This window comes from Choloepus didactylus, chromosome 20 (assembly GCF_015220235.1).
Source record: "Choloepus didactylus isolate mChoDid1 chromosome 20, mChoDid1.pri, whole genome shotgun sequence".
Lineage (NCBI taxonomy): Eukaryota > Metazoa > Chordata > Mammalia > Pilosa > Megalonychidae > Choloepus > Choloepus didactylus.
The window spans coordinates 48365608-48385856 of record NC_051326.1 but is presented as its reverse complement, the minus strand read 5'-3'; the positions used below and the strand labels follow the sequence as shown (position 1 = coordinate 48385856).

Below are 20249 nucleotides of genomic sequence, written 5' to 3'. Positions count from 1 at the left end.
TGTAAGTGAAGATACTGTTTTAAATAATCTCTATAGTATCACTTCTGAGAACAGATAAAGCCAAATGATTAGACCCTACACTGGATGTGCTGTGTAGGCGCGTGTTCCCAGATGTGCTTGTCATTGTCCCTCTGTAATGGCCTTTGTCTCTGGCTCCTTAATTCATTCTCTCCACTATGACTTGGAAATACTTATGGGAAGGTAGCAGGGGATTATTTCTTCATTCTACTTCTTCTAAAGTGTGAGAAATGAGTGTTCAAAAAATTAATATATTTTGCAACAGAAAAAGATGAGTGGCAGAAAGAGCATCAACATATATTTAATCTTACTTTATTCCAGGCACTTTGTTAGATGGCTTTAAAATTAAATTATCAAATAATCACCTTGCAAGGTAAGTGTTACTAACCCTGTTTAATACATGTGAACTTAAAACCTTAGAGAGGTCAAGACACTTTGCCAATCCTTCATAATCAATAAGTAGGGTTCACACAATTAGAATTCTGGTCTGGATCCAGAACCTATGTCTCTTTGTGGCTTTACCTTTAATATGTGTGTATGTGTGTGTGTGTGTAGGTGTGTTATATCTTAAAAATGGTTACTCAATTAAAATGCTTCCCTAAGGAATAACAGATATTCAAACCACAAAATCATGAAACTCTGATCCTGGCATAGGAATTCATTGGTTATGAGCTTTGGAGCTGGAGTCAGATGGCTTGGATGTTAGCTGGCTCTAGTCTTTGCTAACTGTGCAATTCTGGGCAAGTCACATATCCATGCAAGCTTTAGTTTTCACAGAAGCGCAATGGCACTAATGCCCACCCCAAAGAACCACCATGATGACTAAAAGGAACATTCCATAGAGTGCTTTGTAATGTGTCTAATAGCTACTAATTACTTAATGAATGTTTTAAAACATACTCGAACTTTATTTCAAGGAATCAATATTTTCATTTGTTGGAGCATAGAAAAAGTCCTCACTTAGACCCAGAAGCAAAAACAAACCCTTCTAAATGTTATTGATTGAGCAAGAAAGGAATAAAGCTGTGAAAGAAATTATTACAAAGTAGAAAACCAAGAGCAGTGAAAGGAAAAAAGATGGGCATTAAAAAACACTGGAGGTTTCCAACTGATTTCCCTAGCTTTATACAGCATCCGTGGCTGCCGTAAGCAGTGAGGAAGGTGGTAGCTGCCTGCTAATTGCCAAGTAAGAATTGACAAGTGCAGCCCTACAGAGGAAGGGATAGTTTTCCTCCTGAAAATGATATGTAAGCAAGACTTTTATTCAGTAGCCCAATACACAGCCACTGCTTTGCTTAGGCTGATCGTCTCATTGCCTTTTTGACCCAATTACCGATTTCAGAGATAAGCCGGTAAACCGTCTCCGCCACTATCAGTATGGAGGACTGAAAGGCCCCTGAATGGTCCTGTGCTGGACACGTGAACATCCTGGACCAATCTTAATGGCCAACCTGGGACACAGGCTCATTTTTTCCTTTTAGCTTGAAAATTTTCAAAACCAACTTGAACCTATTAATAATCAATTATTGGGAAAAAAAATCATGAGACAGAGGCCCCATGAGACAGAAACCCAGAATTCTGACTCCTTGAAAAATCAGAAAATCTAACCCTGCCATGTTAAAACTACCAAATGACAATGAATGTTTGGAGCTCAGCATTGTTGACTGCCTCCTTCAGAAGGGACAGCTGTTTGTTAGTATCCATATCCCTAATTCTCTGTCTCGTGTTATACCCAATACTCTGTAGACATTTATGTTGCCTGCCTGGCCCCTGTAGGCATTTAACTTTCCCATGCCTGCAGAGAAGTGGTATCGATAAAACACAAGTATAGAAAAATGAACATGCACTCATCATATCGTCGTCATCATCATCACCATCTTAATAGCTACAATTCATTGAGAACTAAACTAAAAGCCTGTGTGTATCTTTTATTTACTTATTACAAAATAAAAACCTGTGATGTAGGTATTACCTATTATTATCTCTGTTTTCATACATAAGGAAAATTAGTGGCATGTTGGGCAAGTCACATTTGGATGCCTCAGTTTTCTCTTCTGAAAAGAGGTAATAGTACCAGAAACTCAAAGTACTGTTCAGAAGGTTTAAACTCTCACATCAAAAGCATGCAGGTAAAGTAGGTGTTCAATAAATATTATTTCCCTTTAAATATTAGAAAAGACAACCGGAGCTTCCACAACTGTTAACAAAAACCAAGATAAATTCCTAGATCTTCATAAGAATAATGAATTATCAAGGGAAATTAGAATGCTTTCATGACTTTTCCAACATTCAAAGAATAACTACAAGGAAAAAAGCTGTATTCTTTTATTGTCTCTACTCTTCCCAAGCCTGATTTTTTTTTGTTTTTTGGTCAGAATATGAGAGTGGGCAATTCTTATACATGATTCAATGTTGTAGTTTCTTAGCTTTTATGGTCATACCACACAAAGCCACATACTTGAAGATGGTCATCCTGGTCATGCAAAGTTTCCATAAGAAAACAGAGGCTGTTTAGACATTATAGCAAAGAAGACCCTTATATATCCTTGAGAAAAAAATGGGATCCTTCAATAGTGACTGTGTTTTAAAACTTCACCTTCCATGTGAGACCAAGGGAAGAGATGTTTATTTGTGCAGGGTCTATATTTTCTAAACAATTTAACTTGTACAGTCAGTTTGTTCAAACACCACAATTACATGGGACTTTGAATAGGAAGTGAGATATGGTAGGTTTGTATAGGTTAGTGTGAAATAGTGACACACCCCAAGTAATTTGGGCAGAGAATAAAAATATATATGCAGGGCCCCCCTGAGAAGCTGGGGGAAAATGTGGAAGTGTTGGACTTTCTCACCTGGATTGTTGCTGATATTCTCACAAACATTGAGGACTGATTGTTTGGTATGCTGAGCCCTCTATCTTGGGGCTTGCCCTTATGAAGCTTGTTACTGCAAAGGAGAGGCTAAACCTGCTCATAATTGTGCCTAAGAGTCTCCCCCTGAGTACCTCTTTGTTGCTCAGATGTGGCCCTCTCTCTCTCTCTCACTGCCCTCCCCACTACATGGGATCTGTCTCCCAGGGGTGTAAATCTCCCTGGCGATGCAGGATATGACTCCCAGGGATGAAACTGGACTCAGCATCATGAGAACAACTTCTTGATCAAAAGGGGATGTGAAATGAAACAAAATAAAGTTTCAGTGGCTGAGAGATTTCAAACAAAGTCAAGAGGTCACTCTGGTGGGCATTCTTACGCACTATGTAGATAACCGTTTTTAGGTTTTAATGTACTGGAATAGGTAGAAGTAAATACCTGAAACTATCAAACTCCAACCCAGTAGCCTTGACTCTTGAACACTATTGTATAGCAGTGTAGCTTACAAGGTGTAACAGTGTGATTGTGAAAGCCTTGTGGATCACACTCCCTTTACCCAGGGTATGGATGGATGAGTAGAAAAATGGGGTGTCATGGCCCAAGGGGGCTTTTGTAGCCAAAAGACTAAAGAAAGCACTGGACACGTTCTGATAGATGAGCTTTTACTATAGGGCTTCCCTACAGGATGGGGAAGTTGAGCCACATTGCCCTGAAATAAGGAGCTTCTCTGAAGGGATTCAGGAACTGCTCTGAATGGCAGCGTGTTCAGAGCACAACATGGAAATGTCCACACTTTAGGGGGCTGAATAAGCTGGTTATAAGGGCTCAACATTCCAATGGGTATGAGAGCATAAGGCAGGGAATTGATTGTAATCAACAGGGAGGAGGAGAGGATTATAGACATCACGGTACCTCAGGGAATCTCAGGGAATCTCAGGGAGGAGCTAGTTTCGGGTATAGATTACAGTTAGCATCTGATATTACAAGGAGAATAGGTCAAACCTCAACTAACCTAGGTCATGCAAGCTGCTGTGTGCAATCTTCAAGGCCCTGTGCCTGGGGTTCCCACATGGGGACAAAAACTAAATGAAAAATAGGGTGGTTTGGGGGGAATGATTTGGGTGTTCTTCTTTATTTTTATTTTTTTATTCTTATTTTTATTCTTTCTGGTATAAGAAAAATGTTCAAAAATAGACTGGGGTGATGAATGCACAACTATATGATGATACTATGAACAGCTGATTGTACACCATGGATAAATGTATGGTATGTGCATATGTCTCAATAAAACTGAATTTAAAATAAAAAAAAATTGGTTTCCTTTAATTAGATCCTCTGAGAGCCTGAAAAGAGGAAAGGACTACTAGGGATAGCACTAGTAGAAGGATCTGTCACCAACTAGCCATAAATTATAACAGCTTCATGCATTTGCCTGGAATGCCTTATCACTTAATCTATCTCCTACGATTAAAATGAAGACCCAATGGTATCACATATGAAAAGTCATACCATGGTCTGTGAAGTATTTTATATATAAAGGGATGCACATGATGGGCATTTTTACATCAGCATTTCCCAAAGTAAACAGGAACATGCTATGGCCTAGGGATTGAGGAGAGGGGCACTCCAGGCAGACTTCTCACATCAAATCCCATCCCCACCACTTATCTGACATGCAAGGTTGAGCAAGTTAAGACACCTCTCTGGCATCAATTTTCTCATCTGCATAATGAGGGTAATAAAAATTGGGAGAACTTACTGTGTTTGTGAAATAATTCATACCATCTTTCTACACGCACATCAATATGTTGAAAGAATCTGAGAATTCTATGAGAAATGGGGACTGTCAACTTTGTTTAAACAGTTCTCAACTTTATTTGAACACCAAGCATTCTCTTTTTTGTTTCACTTAATACTATATTCAAAACTCTGCTTTAGATTAGCTTTCCATGACCTTCTATTACACAGTATTCTTTCCAGAACAGCAACTCTAAGTCTGTTCTTGTGGCATTTATATGTACATTTGATTATATTATCTCTTTGCAGTACTATCCCAATTCTTCCTGCTTTATCTCCTGAACCAGCTTATCAGTAACTTGAGAGAAAGATCTGAATCTTTCCAATTCTCTGCATTTCCCAAAAATTCTAAAGGCAATGCTATAGCTATCTACAATACATGATGAATGGTACCAAATAGATGGTTACAAAAATGAGTAAGTGAATAAATTTCAATTTGACGTCATTTATAGGCTCTAGATTTCTGTCATTTTATTTCTTATAAACATTTTTTCATCTATATCCCATGGGGAAGATTTGAAGTCTATAATAAAGTCACCAATATAAATCCATTGTTTTTAAAAAAAGAGATCAGTGTCAATTATCATAAATGATAAAAAGAGACTTGGTGTCAAAAACAAACTAAATATTAGAAAATATACAACACAAATAGTTTACAATCAATAGTTATAGGAACATCTAGCCTAAAAAAATGAACAATCCATTATATCAAAACTACATTGACTATCCTTGTACATTGCTGATGGGAATATAAAATGGTGTAGCCACTGAGGAACATAGTTTGGCAAATACTCCAAAACTGAACCGCCACTGACTTGTATATTTGAAAGCAGTTTAAATGGGAAATTTTAGGCTGTATATATGTTACCAGAAATGTTTTTAAAACTTAGAACTGTACAACCCAGTGAACCTAATATAACTATGAATTACAGTTAATAAATAAAGTATAATAATATTGTTTCATCAATTGTAATAGAAATACCACACTAATGCAAAGCCTTAAAAATAGGAAAACTCTGTGTGTGAGATGAGTATAGGGAAACTTTGTACTTCCTGCACAATTTTTCTGTAAAACTGCAACTTCTCTAAACAAACAAACAAACACAGAATTACACATGACCTAGCAATTCTACCCCTAGGTACATACCTGGGAGAATTAATAACCTATGTTCATACAAAAAACTGTAAACAAACATTCACAGCAGTACTATATGCTATAGCATAAATAGGTTCATAGCACAATTCGTAAGAGCCCAAACCCGGAAATAACTCAACTGTACATCAGGGGATAAATAAACAAAATGTGGGACAGACATATAATGGAATATTATTTAGCCATAAAAAGAACTACAGCTACCTATTAGAACATGGATGAACTTCGAAAACATGCTTTTTAGGGGTGATGGAACCTTCTGAAATTAAGTAGTGGTGACAGTTGTCTGACATTAATATATACTAAAAACTATTAAGTGTACACTTTAAAATGGTAAATTTTACATTATGTGAATCATATCTTGAAAAAAAAGACCAAGGGTCTGAATGCATGCAAAAACACAACAAAACAAAACAAAATTAAGTTGGCTCAATCTTAATGGCTATTTACTTTCTCTTTAATATAATTTTTATGAAAGGATATTTTCCTTATAAATCTGATATTTTCTTATACTCTTAATTACTGTTATTGGGTAGACTGTTGGATCACCCAAAAAACAACAAAATACATGGGAATCACTTGGGCAAAAGCAATTTTTCTTTACCAAAGGTTATATTTTGCTTGAATTTACAAAAGAATTATGGCCACTGTGCTTAAAACTTTATGAATACTAAGAGTTTAACACTTTTACATGAGAAAAAAGAAACCAAATAAAAGGGGACTTGGTACTTGACATTTACTGAATTAAAAGAGAATTCAACATTCCTGCCAAATATGAAGCTGGAGGACACACAGTTCTCACATGATTTAAATGCCAGGTTATTGCAAAATTCCCTCTTCCTTTAGCACTGTGTACACCTTTAAAGACATGCTGCCCTACTTGTTCCGCTGACCTTGTTGATGCAGACGCAGCAAGAGTTAACAGAACCCTGCAAAGGACATCAGCAATAAAGTTGATAGAAGCTACTAGGTCCATGGCAACAGAGCTAACCATGGAGTTCACAGATTTTAAACTGAGCCCCTGGCTGGAAAGTTTGGATATGCATCTCTTAACAACAATAGCAACCAGCACCAGTGGCTTGAGGCTGTGTAATTTAAAGAACCATTCTGCTGCCAGAGGGAAATAACAACTGACCTCTCATAGTGGTTCTGGCTAATGATTCATAGTTTAAACCTTCAGTGTAGGGCTTTTCTTCCCTTTGATACTGGTTTAATTTTTTTTTTTTTTTTAATTTTGCTTCTTAACAGCATTAGTGAAAACTGTCCTAGAAACCTCACCCATCTGTCTCACTCTCACCCTGAAAGTCACCTTACTCATAAGATAAATTGGCAAAAACCCTACTATAAATTTTGTCAGGGTCATCGGGTGCACATCCCCTGCTTTCCAGCTCATACGCTTTTTGTTGCAATGTTATAAAATAGTCATTCCTTTTTTTTCTGTGCACGTAGACACATGTACAACAGATAAATAGGTAGACAGACTGATAGATCACAGACATACAAACAGCCTGGTGGTAGAACACTATAAATTTACCACTTTACAGTTATACAAAACCAAATAATATGAAATGAAAATCAGCATTCAACATTTACTGACACTAGAGCTTTTTAAATTCTACTAAGTAGGATCACTTTGAAACCCTGATAAACCTTTTGCTCATGCAGTCTTATAATTTTTTTTTTGAAAAACGACAAAAAACAGACTGTGACAGGAAACAACTAATCTCTTCTTACAATCATTTTTTTAAGGTGTTTATTCTGAGATGTAAAATCGAAAGACTGTATTGCTTAGCCCTTCTTCATTGTCCAAATACTAAGATATCCGCTGTGATAGGCTAAAACTTTCTATTTATATTTCTTTGTCCTAACCTTCACATTTCACCCAAACTTTAAAATCCTTTCATCTCTATCAACTGTGTTTCATCTCCTTTCTCTATTCAAACTGCTCAAATCTGCATAGTAGTTCCCTTCGAGGGTCTCTAAGGATTTGGTATAATTGATTACGAGGAGAATTTGAAATTACCTTTTGGAAGCAAAAATAAAATGTGCCGTCTCCTCATTTTTTATATATGCATCCTTCTCTTTTCTCAGTCCACTACATCTTTTTTTTTTTTTTAATCTATGAAGTACCTTGCCTTATTTTCATCCTTTTCAATCTTGCTACATGTTAGTGAATATGTAAACATTAGTATTGCTCCCATCCCTGAGTCTTCTCAGATGCCCTCATTTGAACTCATTTTTAAGCGTGTAAACCCTGATGGATATCTAACACCAGTAAATAAGGGCCTTCCCTGTTGGCTCTCAGAACGTTGAGATATCCTTTAGCACATCTTCTGTCTTTCTGGATTAACATCAACATTTCTCAGATTCCCATGGGATATCCCACAATGCTGTGCATATTATTTCTTCTATTTGAACTTCTGACCTGATTTTTAATATTTTCCAATTCTAATACTTTGGAAATACTTAATCTTACTGTATGTATAACTCCACAATAACTCTTCTTCTTTTTGTCTTAGAGCCCACTGGGTACTCTCATCAACTGCTAACGTTTTTCTGCCTATTAGAGGTGTTGTTCTTTTAAAAAGAAGAATCTGTGGTGAATTTTATCGATATACTTTTATAGTGATGGGAATAATATCAATTTTTCTAAAAATAGTGAGAAACAAAGCCATTCCACTGTGGTCTGATAGGAAAAAAATGGAATAACTGAAATTAATTTATTCTGGGTTAGTCATGAAGATGGAAGTAGAAATAGGACTATGATTTTAATGCCCCCTTTTTTCACATGTGAACCCTGCTCCACGATCATCATTCAGCAACAGATTCGATCCACTAGAGGTCTCCATAACAGAGAACTAAACCGGGGGCCACTATGGCGGTAAAGGAAGGAGGCATTAACAACAGGGGGAAATTAATAAAAGAGAGAGAAAGGAAAAAACAGCTAGAGAAGAGGAAAGGAGGATGGGCTGGGAAAAGGTGTATTCTTTCACATGTGAGAAACAATGGGTGAAGGGAAGGAAAAAAAAAAACAGTACAAATGAGAAGAAGGGCCACTGAAAACAAAGTGATGAACCATGTATCTAGCTATGAGGCTGATTGCCTCCCATTGCTATATTAAGCTCTAAAGTGCTGGAATCACCAATGGATTATAAGCTCCTTGTGAGCTTGGACTTTTTATTAAAGCTCTTTTCTGATTGCCAAGACCAGTGCCTGAGAAGGAGACAAAGAATAGTCCCTCAATCCATACTGTGATGTAGTAAATTGAGTTATGTACACACACATCCCCCCCCAAAAAAAACCCCACAAAAAATTCAAATAGAAAGAAAGAATATGCATAGCACTATGGTATATCCCATGGGGATTTGAGAAATAGTAATGTTAATCCAGAAAGACAGAAGATGTGCTAAAGGACATCTCAACGTTCTGAGAGCCAACAGCGAAGGTCCATAATTACTGATGTTAGATATCCATCAGGGTTTGCGCCTGTAAGCAATGGGTTCAGAAGAGGGCATGAGAGAGGACTCGGGGATGGGAACAATCACGAATATTCATCTTAACCCACTTTCTGGTGGGTGTGACCTTTTGAAAATGTTATTTTTAGTTAGAGTGTGACCAACTGAATCAGGATGGGTTTTAATCCTGTTACTGAAAGACTTGGGAAGAGAGAGCCACAGCTGCAAGTCAACAGAACCCAGAGGGGAAAGGAGATGACATCGCCATGTGACGGGAATGCCAAGGAGCCCAAGGACCACCAGCCAGCGAGAATGCTGCCAGTCCTGGAGGAAGGAGCAAGCCTTCCAGCCTCTGAAACTGCAAGCCAGTAAATTCTTGTTGTGAAACCAACCCATTCTGATAATGGGAAAATTTTAAAAAAGATGATAGCTGAATAAAATAACTAAAGGTGATAATTATTTTTCTTAAAGAATTTTACAGCTAAGGTTTATAACTACAAACTAGATCATAAGTCAAGTACAATAGAGAATTACAAGCTCTACATCAAAACATGGTGGGCACTTCATAGTTTAGATTTAATTATTTTCTCTTTTATTTAAAAAATTTCTTAAGTAAACATGGATTTTTAAATAAAAAATCATTTCTGTGTTTGCATATTAATAGATAGAAATAATCAAAGTGAATTTACTTTAAAGAAGAAACATTCAACAAGTGGCAGTCTGAAGATGCATTCATTTAAAAAACCTTGATGTATTAAATGAAGAATGTCTTAGGAACACATAATGTGGTATCAATCTATATCTTTCATCTCTCTGAATAGATGTTCAGGAAAAGAATTATACTCCTGTAAGTGCTATATCATCTGGATAAATAACGTGGCAAGGAAGGAAATTCTATTGCACCCTTGAATTTCTCCCTTTTCCTCTTACCTAATGGGAGCTTCAGAAATGATGGCGCGTCCCTGAGATACTGAACAGTGATGGTAACTTCATCGCCAGCGTTTCTCAAAAGATGCACCTGTCAACATGACAAAAAATAGCTACTTTACCATAAAAAAGAAAAATGAAATCCCTACCCTCCTCATCTGTTTCTCAAGAATTCAGTGTTAAAAGGATTACCTTTGAAACACTGAAAATTTTGTAGGCATAAACTGGGATAATAACAGAATGGCTGTGTACCCCCCAAATTAAAGAACTTCTGTACTTTATTTACATAAATACTGTATACACCAGCAGAGGTTTGTTAATTTTTAACCTTAAGATTAGGCTCTCTGAATACTGTATGAATGCAATCTACCAGATAAAATCATATGAGAAATCAATTTATTATTATGACCAGTCAATTTTCAGACATTGGCAAAACTCCTGTGAACTGGATTAACATTGACATAACCACCTACAAATATTAGTTACATGGTTTAAATAGCATTTTAATTCCCAAGAAATGAATGGACATTAATGTGATTTGACATACTTCTGTTGGTCTAATTGTATTCATGGTTTTAGTCACTTCACATACAAACACATAGTATTTCATTCTTTATTTCATCCCAAAGAAGCTTTTTGTGCTAAGTATACTTACTGTTGTTTAAGTAAGTTGGATTGGGATACTACAAATTCTACATGTTATGAAGCTGAAATTTATCAGAATTTCTTACAATCCCACATTATGCACATCTATAATGCTTCTGCTTCCGTTCTAACTGAAGGACAGTAATAGCTAACAGTGTCCTCACCCACACATATAACCTGTCAACAATTTGAGCAGATTCCCCTCTCAACTCCTTTACTCCCTTTGTTTTTTGACTCTTTATTTCTTGTGTCACTTCCCAAATTCACCACCTACCACCTGGTATATTGCACTTGTTAACAGCTTTTTAAAATATTGGATGGAGTTCGGAGGAGTATGGTATAGCCTGGATTAAAAATTATTAAAGGCTCCCCATGGCCTTGGGAATCAAATCTGAATATCTTTCTATGTCATTCAAGGGCATTTACATATAACATCAATCACCTTTCTAGCTCCACTGCCTGCTGTCTCCCCCAGGTCCTCCAAACTGAACAGACCCTTGATTACAGGCAATCCCTGTACTTTGCAAATAGCATACTTTGCATTTCAATATCTCTGTGCCTTTACTTATACCTTGACCGCAGAATTTTTGGCCTTGCCTATGCCTCATGAAATCCCACTAAAAATTTCAGACCCAGTTCAGTGTAACCACTGCTGAAAGGCTTTCCCTAATTCCATCAAGCATTTCCAACATTCTTTATTGTTACTAGTGACCGAGTGTAAAAGCCCTAGAGGGTATACACATATTAAGTCCACGTGATCCTATGACATTATCTTCATATGACATTTCCCAAGGCTATACAGTAAGTAAGCAGCTGAGGCATTCCTAAAACCCAGGTCTTCCTGTCTCTGAAGCCATCTCTTTTCACCAGCTGTTTTAGGTATAAATTGTGCGCTAGGCAGAGTTAATGAAATTACTGAACTATTGTTTACTCATGGTTAGGTGCAAGTCTCTAAATATCCAGCAGAGGTTGCAACCATGTCTTCAAATATCTAATAGGATCTGGGGTTCAAATATCTAGCCGTACAAAGTGACTAAGAACAGAAGTAATTCTCAGACTGACCCAAGGAAGGCATTAAAGTTCAGATTTAGAGGATCCGTCTAAGACGATCCTCCATTCCTGAATAAAATCCTACAGTAAAGTAAGCAATCTGAATTAGTTTCTCGTCACCAACAACAAGAAGCACAAAAAGTCTCTTCTCTGATGAATGGAATCCAAGATGAGTCTGAGATAAGCTCAGTGTAACTACATCCTCTCTTTCTGTACTGGAGGGACCCATAATCCTGCAAAGCCTGTTCTAAATAATCCCTTATCTCCTATGAATAGTATGAGGGTAAGGGAGGGGGAAGATTATAAAGGACAACCATTTGCTTGCCACATTCTAGTAAGTGGATCCCTGTTTGTTAATTCCCTAGTTGTCCTAAGAGTTCAATTTAATTTTAGTTTTAAAAGTCCAGAGTATTATCTAAAGAGGACAGATTTGAGACTTGTCCAACTCCTTGATGTCACATTCCTAAAAGTACTGCTTTCCTTTCTAAACAGTCTAGTCCCTGTTTTGGGCCACATTTTAAATTATACTAATCTGTCTTGTGGTCATTTTGCCTTAAATTCTTTACAGAATGAGTTAGAGTGTGTGCATGTGTGTTTATTAGTGTGCATGTGTATATATACTCTCTCTCTCTCTCTCACACACACACACACACACACACACACTTATACCTACCTATCTACCTAAATAACTGAAGCAATTAAATCTATTCAATGACTTTCACAAAACTTTCTGGAGAACAAATGTGATTTGAATCATAAAAACTCCAACTTGGTAAGGGTTAATTAACCTAAAAAACCCACTCTTGTATTTACATGAATTCATACTTCAGCTTAGTTGGCTAAGTCCTTGAAAAGATATCACATTGGACAAGTTAATTTTGTGTCCAAATACCAAAAAGTCTCTCAAGTGTGGGACAGAGTGACCTGAAAAAGTTAGACACTTAATTAAGGATTGTATTTAGCTTTGACTTCTTATGTTTTTTCGAGTCCCAAATGTTTACCCTGCCTTGATTTGTTGTACTTCAAAATATCTGTATGAGACAAAGGTTTTTGCTTCATCACTAAATTTATTTATGTATTCAAAGTGTGCATGAGGTACATTAAAATATATTTGAATATTGTCCATTGATGCTACTAAATTCAGTAAATGACTTCAAAACTATTTCTCCATCCCCAAATCATTACCGTAAGACTGTCAGATATTAGCAAGCCTAATACCACTCTTCAAGTTTATATGGCAATTCTCCTTTTCTACCACATAGCAAGACATAATTGCTTTTTGAATCCAATTAAAATCAGTAATTATGGCACCTTTCCTAGAAGCTCCCTGCCACCTTTATGACTGCATTCCTAATCACCACTCAACATCTACTCTGTTCAAACATAGCAAACTTAGAATGTTTTCTAACCTCTAACTTAGCAATCATGCCATCAAACTCTTTCTTTAGAGATAAATTGAGTATATTTCTTTTTTAAAAAGGATTTAACTTCTAAAGGAATTTTTTCCCAAATATTAAAAAATTCCACTCAAGCCATTTGACCCTTCTTTTGGTACTGATTAATCTCACTTATTTTTAGAAAATAAAAATTTTCTAAAATTTTAATTTTTATAAAAAATATTTTTTTATTTTTAGTTTATGCATTAATATTTAATATTTCTTTTCCTTTTATTTGCTCTGCTCTTTTTTAAAAAATTCTTTTGGTGAGAAACTGGCTTTTCTTAACTTTGTTGCTTTTTAATAAACATATTTATTAATCTCCTGAGTACTGCTAAGTTATGCCTCAAATTTTGATATGAAGTGTTTTAATATTGCCATATAAGTTTTTTATGTCTTTCTTTCAGCTTTTCTTTTTTATATAAATATAACTATTTAAAAATTTTCCAGAATTGTGGGCATTTTTAAAAGCAATGTTATTTCACTTTCTTTAGAGGACATGGCATGCATTATGCTTATTATTATGTTTCTTCTTTGTCGTCCTTGGTGGTCAGCCAATTCTCGTGAATGTTCCATATGTTCTTAAAAGGAATGTAAATTTTATATTGGATGTATATGGACAAGAACACATTAACACACACATACACACACACCCTGAGTTTTTGTTTAATAATTGTGCAATTCAAATCTTCTATTTTTATTTTTGCCTCCTTGATGCATTTGTTTCTGAGACAGATATGTTAAAGGTATAATTGTTGATTTTTTTCTCCTTGCAGATATCAGTCATTTCTTTATTGAGTCATTTTTTTTAACAGCCATGCCATTAAACTCTTTACAGATAAGTCAAGTGTGTGTATGTGTAGTACCCCGAGTTAACTGATAAGTAAAATGTGTGTGTGTATATGTAGTACCCCGAGTTAACTGTTCCCTTGCCTCCTCTCCTTCTACACTCTTGTCCTCTACCTACCTTAGTAAGACATTTTCATGGTCTTATTTTATATGTTATTATCAACATTGCAAACATTCCATATTTTAAATTAAACATTCAACTTCCATTCCTGTCTTTCCAGCTTGTTCCTTGTAGTAGTTCCACACACATAATTCTTTGACCCCACTCAAATTTATAGTCCATTGATCCCAACAGCTCTCTCTCTTAGCCCTTACTGTGCCAATTTCCCCCACTTTCCTCTTTATTCGGCAGCTTACATACTAAGACCCATCAGCATAATCCTTTAACTGCATACATCATTAATTCCTGGGCCCCTTCCTCATATTGTTCTATCAGTCTGGCCAAATCACAATCATGCATAAATCCAACTCTCCAACCAAATCCACTTCAGCAGGCTTACAGCTAAAATCACTAGAGCAAAAAAAAGAAAAAAAAAAAAAATGAAAAGCCTAATCATGCTGATTGATACACCTTCAATGACAGATTCTCAGAGCCACCTGATAATCAAAACATAATTTTCTGATCCTTCTTCTCTCCCATTCTAGTTGATAATTATCTTGTCTTACTGCATAAAGCTCCAACATATCCTCTCCTATTCACCACTTAGCTGCTGACCTTGGGAAAATAGAAGTTATCGAAAGAGATCTTCCCACAGCTCCAACTCCCACATCTACCTTGACACCTGTATTGTCTTCTCTAATCTACTACCTTCCTTTCCATATTAAGGATGAACGTTCTCTTTCCCAGAGAAAGCAAAGCCTTTCATTTGTACTAGACCTCACCAGTTTCACCTTCTCAAGACTCTTTCTCCATTAATGTCCTTCCTTGCTCTATAATTTTTCCCTTCTCAAACAGACCCTACAAATATCTATAATTTCTCCTTTCTTGGTGCAGGGTGGGGGTGGAGAAAACGAAACAAAAACAAAGAGAAAAATCTTCTTGACCCTACATCACCCTTCAGTTACTATACCATTTCTCTTTTCCTCTTCATAGCAAAACTTCTTGAAATCACAGTGTATATTTGTTGTCTTCTCTTCCTTTCCTCTCATTATCCTTTTGGCTCATCCAAATCAGACTTTTGCTTACACTACTCACCAAAAGTTATTTCCAAGATTACCAATGACCTCCAAGAGGCTAAACATCTTAGTCAAATCTCAGAGTTCTCATCTTCTAAGATCTCTTGGAAGTACTTTGCACAGTTGACCATTGTCTTTCATTTAAATAGCTTCTTTACTTGGCTTCCAGCTTATCACCCTTGCATGGTTTCCTCATTCAATGGCTGCTACCTAGGCAAGTTCATTCAGTTTCATGGCTTCATAATACTTCATCTACTGATGAAGCACAAGTTTTTATCTCCAGCTCAGACCCCTCTCCTGACTGCTAACTCATATTCACAATTACCTACATGAAACCCATTCAGATGTTAAATTGACAACCTAAATGTAACACATCTAAAATCAAGCTACTTTTCTTTCTTCTCAGTTAGGATATTTTTGTGATTTTCTCCATGTCAGAAAATGGCAAATCCATTTTCAAGTCTTCCAGCCAAAAGTGTTGTACTCATCCTCATAAATACAGATACAATCACATCTCCCCAGGTCCTTAGCCCAGATAGAAACCACTGTTCCCTCCTGCTGGAGCTACTGCAATAGCATTTAAGTGGCCTCCCTCCTGCCACTCGTGCCCCCTTTATCCCCAATCAATTCTTAGCACAGAGTCACTCACATTTATTGATAAAATAGGCTCATTAAGATCTATGTCTATAAGCATTTTATATTTCGATTTACAAGGTATATATATTTTATATATTTCACTTATATTTTTGATGTTTTCTCTTTGTTTTTTAATCTCATCTTTCATACTTTCTATTGCTTTGAAATTTTTACCCTCTATTCTTGCCCTTCTTGCAGTTCTCCATAACTTAAGGCAAATTAATTTTAATTTTAATTTTATTAAAATAAAATTAAAATTTAGTTTTAATTTTATTAATGTTTATTTCTTACATTGAAGATGACAAGTGCAAGCATACTCGCACATCTCTTTCTACTTCTCAGTCCTGCCTTACACTGGATATGTGTCTTCACATGAAAATGGTCCACATATTCAAGAGTGATGATATTTTTTATTTTAGTTGTTTTTCAAGTTACTCTAAATTATAATTAATGCTCTTTTAAAATTCAATTATGATTTAAGAAAATATTTTTGGACAAACAACCTTCTCTTTGTGCAATATCAAATAGACCAAATTAACTGTGACGTCTCATTACAGCTAAATTTGCTTACAGCAATTTTTAAAGAATTACATGTAACAATATGTTTCAAATACACCCATGTAAAAAAAATCATAGTTTCTGAATATCAAAATGTCAGAATTGAAAGCCTTGTTAAATGAAGTTAAGAAGAAAAGGGACATTTACTGAAGGAGACATTTCAAACTCATGATTGTAGCAATAACAAAATTGCATATTAAAAAGGCTCGGATGTAAACATCCCTTACGAAAGATTTGGAAAGATCTGTATTTTTAATTTTACTCTAACATTATGGCTATTGCTTTCATGGCAATGTGATCATATGGTAAAAGAGTGGCATTAAGTTCATATTGTTCATTAGTGTTACCTGTCAATTTAAAAAAATGGAAAATTATATACAAACATATAATTTGGAAATGGGCATTGATATTTCATAAAATTGTCAATTTTTTTTGCTTTCTTTCTCAATACTTTTCTATTTTAGAATCTAAGCACAGAAGTTCGGCACTAGGCAATAAAGCCAAGTACATGTGAATCTCATTTTGAAACTTCTACTGCCACCAGGGCACATTCTAGTCAGAATGCCATTAATCATTTTGCCCTCAATTAGTTACTGGCAAATTTAGTGTTAAAACATTTTGTAAAAATTAATTTACCTCTTTTCTATGCAAAATTTTAAATGTTTCATTCATATGAATTTAATTGAATAAAGGAAGGTTTAGCTCATGAATACTCACTTAAATTTAGTTTTAAAACCAGAAAATTCTGAACAAATAAGTCATTTTATTGTAAATTATTAAAGTATTATTTTGTGGCATCGTCAGCAGCAAAGACAAAAGTATTCTACAACAAATATAACAGTTTATGCACCTGGGCCATTTGAGCTTGACATTAAATTTATTCATTACCCTGAGCTCCCACATGATTTTGTGCTGTTAAGGGTATCTACTCAATGGACAATGCACCAAAATATTCTTGCTAGGAAAGGAAACTTTGAAGCACTAACTTTTTATGCAGCGCAATAAGAGTTTTAAAGAAAATTGCTTAAGGTATACTACTTTCTCTTTTATCAAATGAAGTATGAAATATCTGTCCTTGGAACTATAACTTAACACTCTTCAATAAACTTCCAGAGCAATGCAACATTGGTTCATATTGCCCTGTGGAACAGGCTGGGATGGAGGTTAAGTATACCTTATACTTCCAGTCTGAGTACATAACTGAGGTTTTCCAAGGGCCTGAAACAAACTGTTATCGAAACAGAGACAAAACTACATTGTACTTCTCTATGGAAAATAATTTAACTCAGTTCTATTTAAATACTACACTAGTAAACAAACTAAACAGCTTATTAAATTATTCATTCTTTAAAAATATTTTTCTCATTGCCAGTATTATTTCAATATTTGAGTTAAGTATTTGTATTCATATGAAACTTACTTGCATTGGACCTGAAATTTTCTCTAAATACAAAAAGCATTTTCATGAAAATCTTCACTCTTATTTGGTATCCTTTCATATGCTCTGAATTTACGTGAACTATGCTAACCATTAACTACACAGTACATTATCTAAATATTTCCACTATTCAAGGCCCAAATAGAAATCTTAAATTCATTCCAAATTTTCTTTAGAGAATATTGTTAATAAATAATTTGTTCCACCTATCTAATTTTCATTCAAAGAAATGCACTCAAGTATTCCTAAATTCTTGTATCAGTTTACTGTTTATATCTTCATGGATAACTAGTCCACATATTTCATTATTTACCAAAAATAGACAAAGTTCTGTTTTTTCCTTATTTGACCCCAACAACATAATTTATTCATTCATACATTCATTCATTCACTCCCCATAAATTCATTGAGCAAAATCTAAATGTTAATCACTGTGTTAGGCAATGACTTGCTTGCCCTCCTTGCATAGACCCAGACTTCCTTATCTCACATGCATTTAAAGAAGCTGCTAGACTTATGTCCTAGCTGATTTGTGATACAGTAAATATTGGAAACACCTAGGCCTTCCCTGGCTTTCAATGATTGAAAGGGACAACCCCAGGGCTCCCCATATTCTTGGCGGAACAAGCACTACAAATGGCCTAAGAAATCTGTCTCCACAAGGAAACCATAATGAAAACTGATTATCTATCTTCTACTTTTAGATCACCAGATTAATCTTATGTCTTACAATCCTGTAAACCCAGTCACAAGATGTCCAAGACTACCAGATCAGTTCTTATATCCTTAACCCAACCACATCATTCTTCCCTTCCTAGTCTCCCAAATGCCTCCACTTTAATCAATAATTTTTCTTTTAATCAGTAAAATCCCATATATGCTAAAAATTCTCTAATTGCTCCATCCACTTGTTTGTTCTAAAAAAGAAAAGTCATGGCCTGAGAACCCTGTTTCTCTCACACTTCTCAATTTAGTGCTGGTTGTTTCTCTTTCACATATGCATCCCTGGTACAGCAGATAAAGTAGGCAACATCCATCCTCCCTAAAACACCCAACTGCTTTGAGACTTACACTCTCTGACTAAGCCTAATATCCCTTATGCAGACCACCACTGACCTTTTGACAGCTCCTCCTCCGTCTCTCCACTAACACTATATATCATACTTGAGAATTTCAGTATCAATGTCCTATATTTTTAGTATCCACCCTTTATCTTGGGTTCTTAGTTTCTTGATCTCCTCATCCCCAAAGATCTTATTGTCCACCCCACCTCAGCTACATGCTCCAAAGTACTTTAAAAATATCTCCCTCCTTACTAAAAGTGCTTCCTACAATTTTGAGCCTCTCAGATCTGGTTTTATTTCACATCATGCTATTTCATATCCCCACTCAGGTAAGTCTCAAGCACACCACAACTTCCAAACTGTTGACCCAGCCACGTTGTCACTACACAGCCTATGTTCTCAGTGCCCTATTTATTGAACTTAAATTCAATGTTCATCATCATCAGTTTGCCTGGCATGTATCATACACACTGGTCAAAACTCTAATTCTTTCTTACTCTGCACTTGCTCCCAGGCTGCAAAACTAGGTTTGCAAAAACCTATAATTTGATTGAATTATCTTACTCTATCTTCACGACCATTGATCTCAAGTGGGTTTTTAGTGCAACATACATTTCCATGTCTAGTCACTCCCCCTTTAATCAATAGGATGATGCCACAATTTCTCCTCTCAACTGAAACCTGCAACACCACTTTTCCCCTTCCTGCTTTCAGTTACTGATCATATGTCTTATTTCAATAAGAAAAGAAAAAAAAAAAAAAACAAATGTCCTATATTTGCAAACCCCATTCTACCACTTACTCACATCTGAAGCCATAGTCTGTTTTCTCTCTTATAGCAGTAAAGGAACTTTCCTTGCTCCTATCTAAGATCCTGGGAATTCATTCCTTCTAGTTTTCTAAAATATTTGCACAGTCAATTATCCCCCATCTCTCCTATACCACTAATATCTTTCTTCTATGATAAAACTGTTCCCCTTGGAACACTAACATGCCACAGTACACTCTTTTATAACAACCTCCCCTAACCCAGCATCCATATGCAACCACAATGTCAACTGCCTGTTCTCTTTTATAGCAAAATGCTTAAAATGGTAGCTATACATAATCCATCTACTTCCTCAATTTTCATTTTTCTTGAGCCATCTTGTATCACTCCACTAAAACTATGCTTTTG

At 35.7% G+C, this 20249-nt stretch overlaps 1 protein-coding gene across 4 annotated transcripts in view; it reads right to left on the bottom strand.

The window, feature by feature from the left end:
- SNTG2 (syntrophin gamma 2) overlaps positions 1–20249 on the bottom strand; it is a 509625-nt gene that overhangs the window by 239320 nt on the left and 250056 nt on the right. For all 4 annotated transcript variants that reach the window (XM_037813401.1, XM_037813404.1, XM_037813402.1 and 1 more), the window contains exon 7: positions 10224–10311. In XM_037813401.1, coding sequence (XP_037669329.1) covers positions 10224–10311 — 88 coding nt within the window. The remainder of the gene's footprint in view (positions 1–10223; positions 10312–20249) is intronic.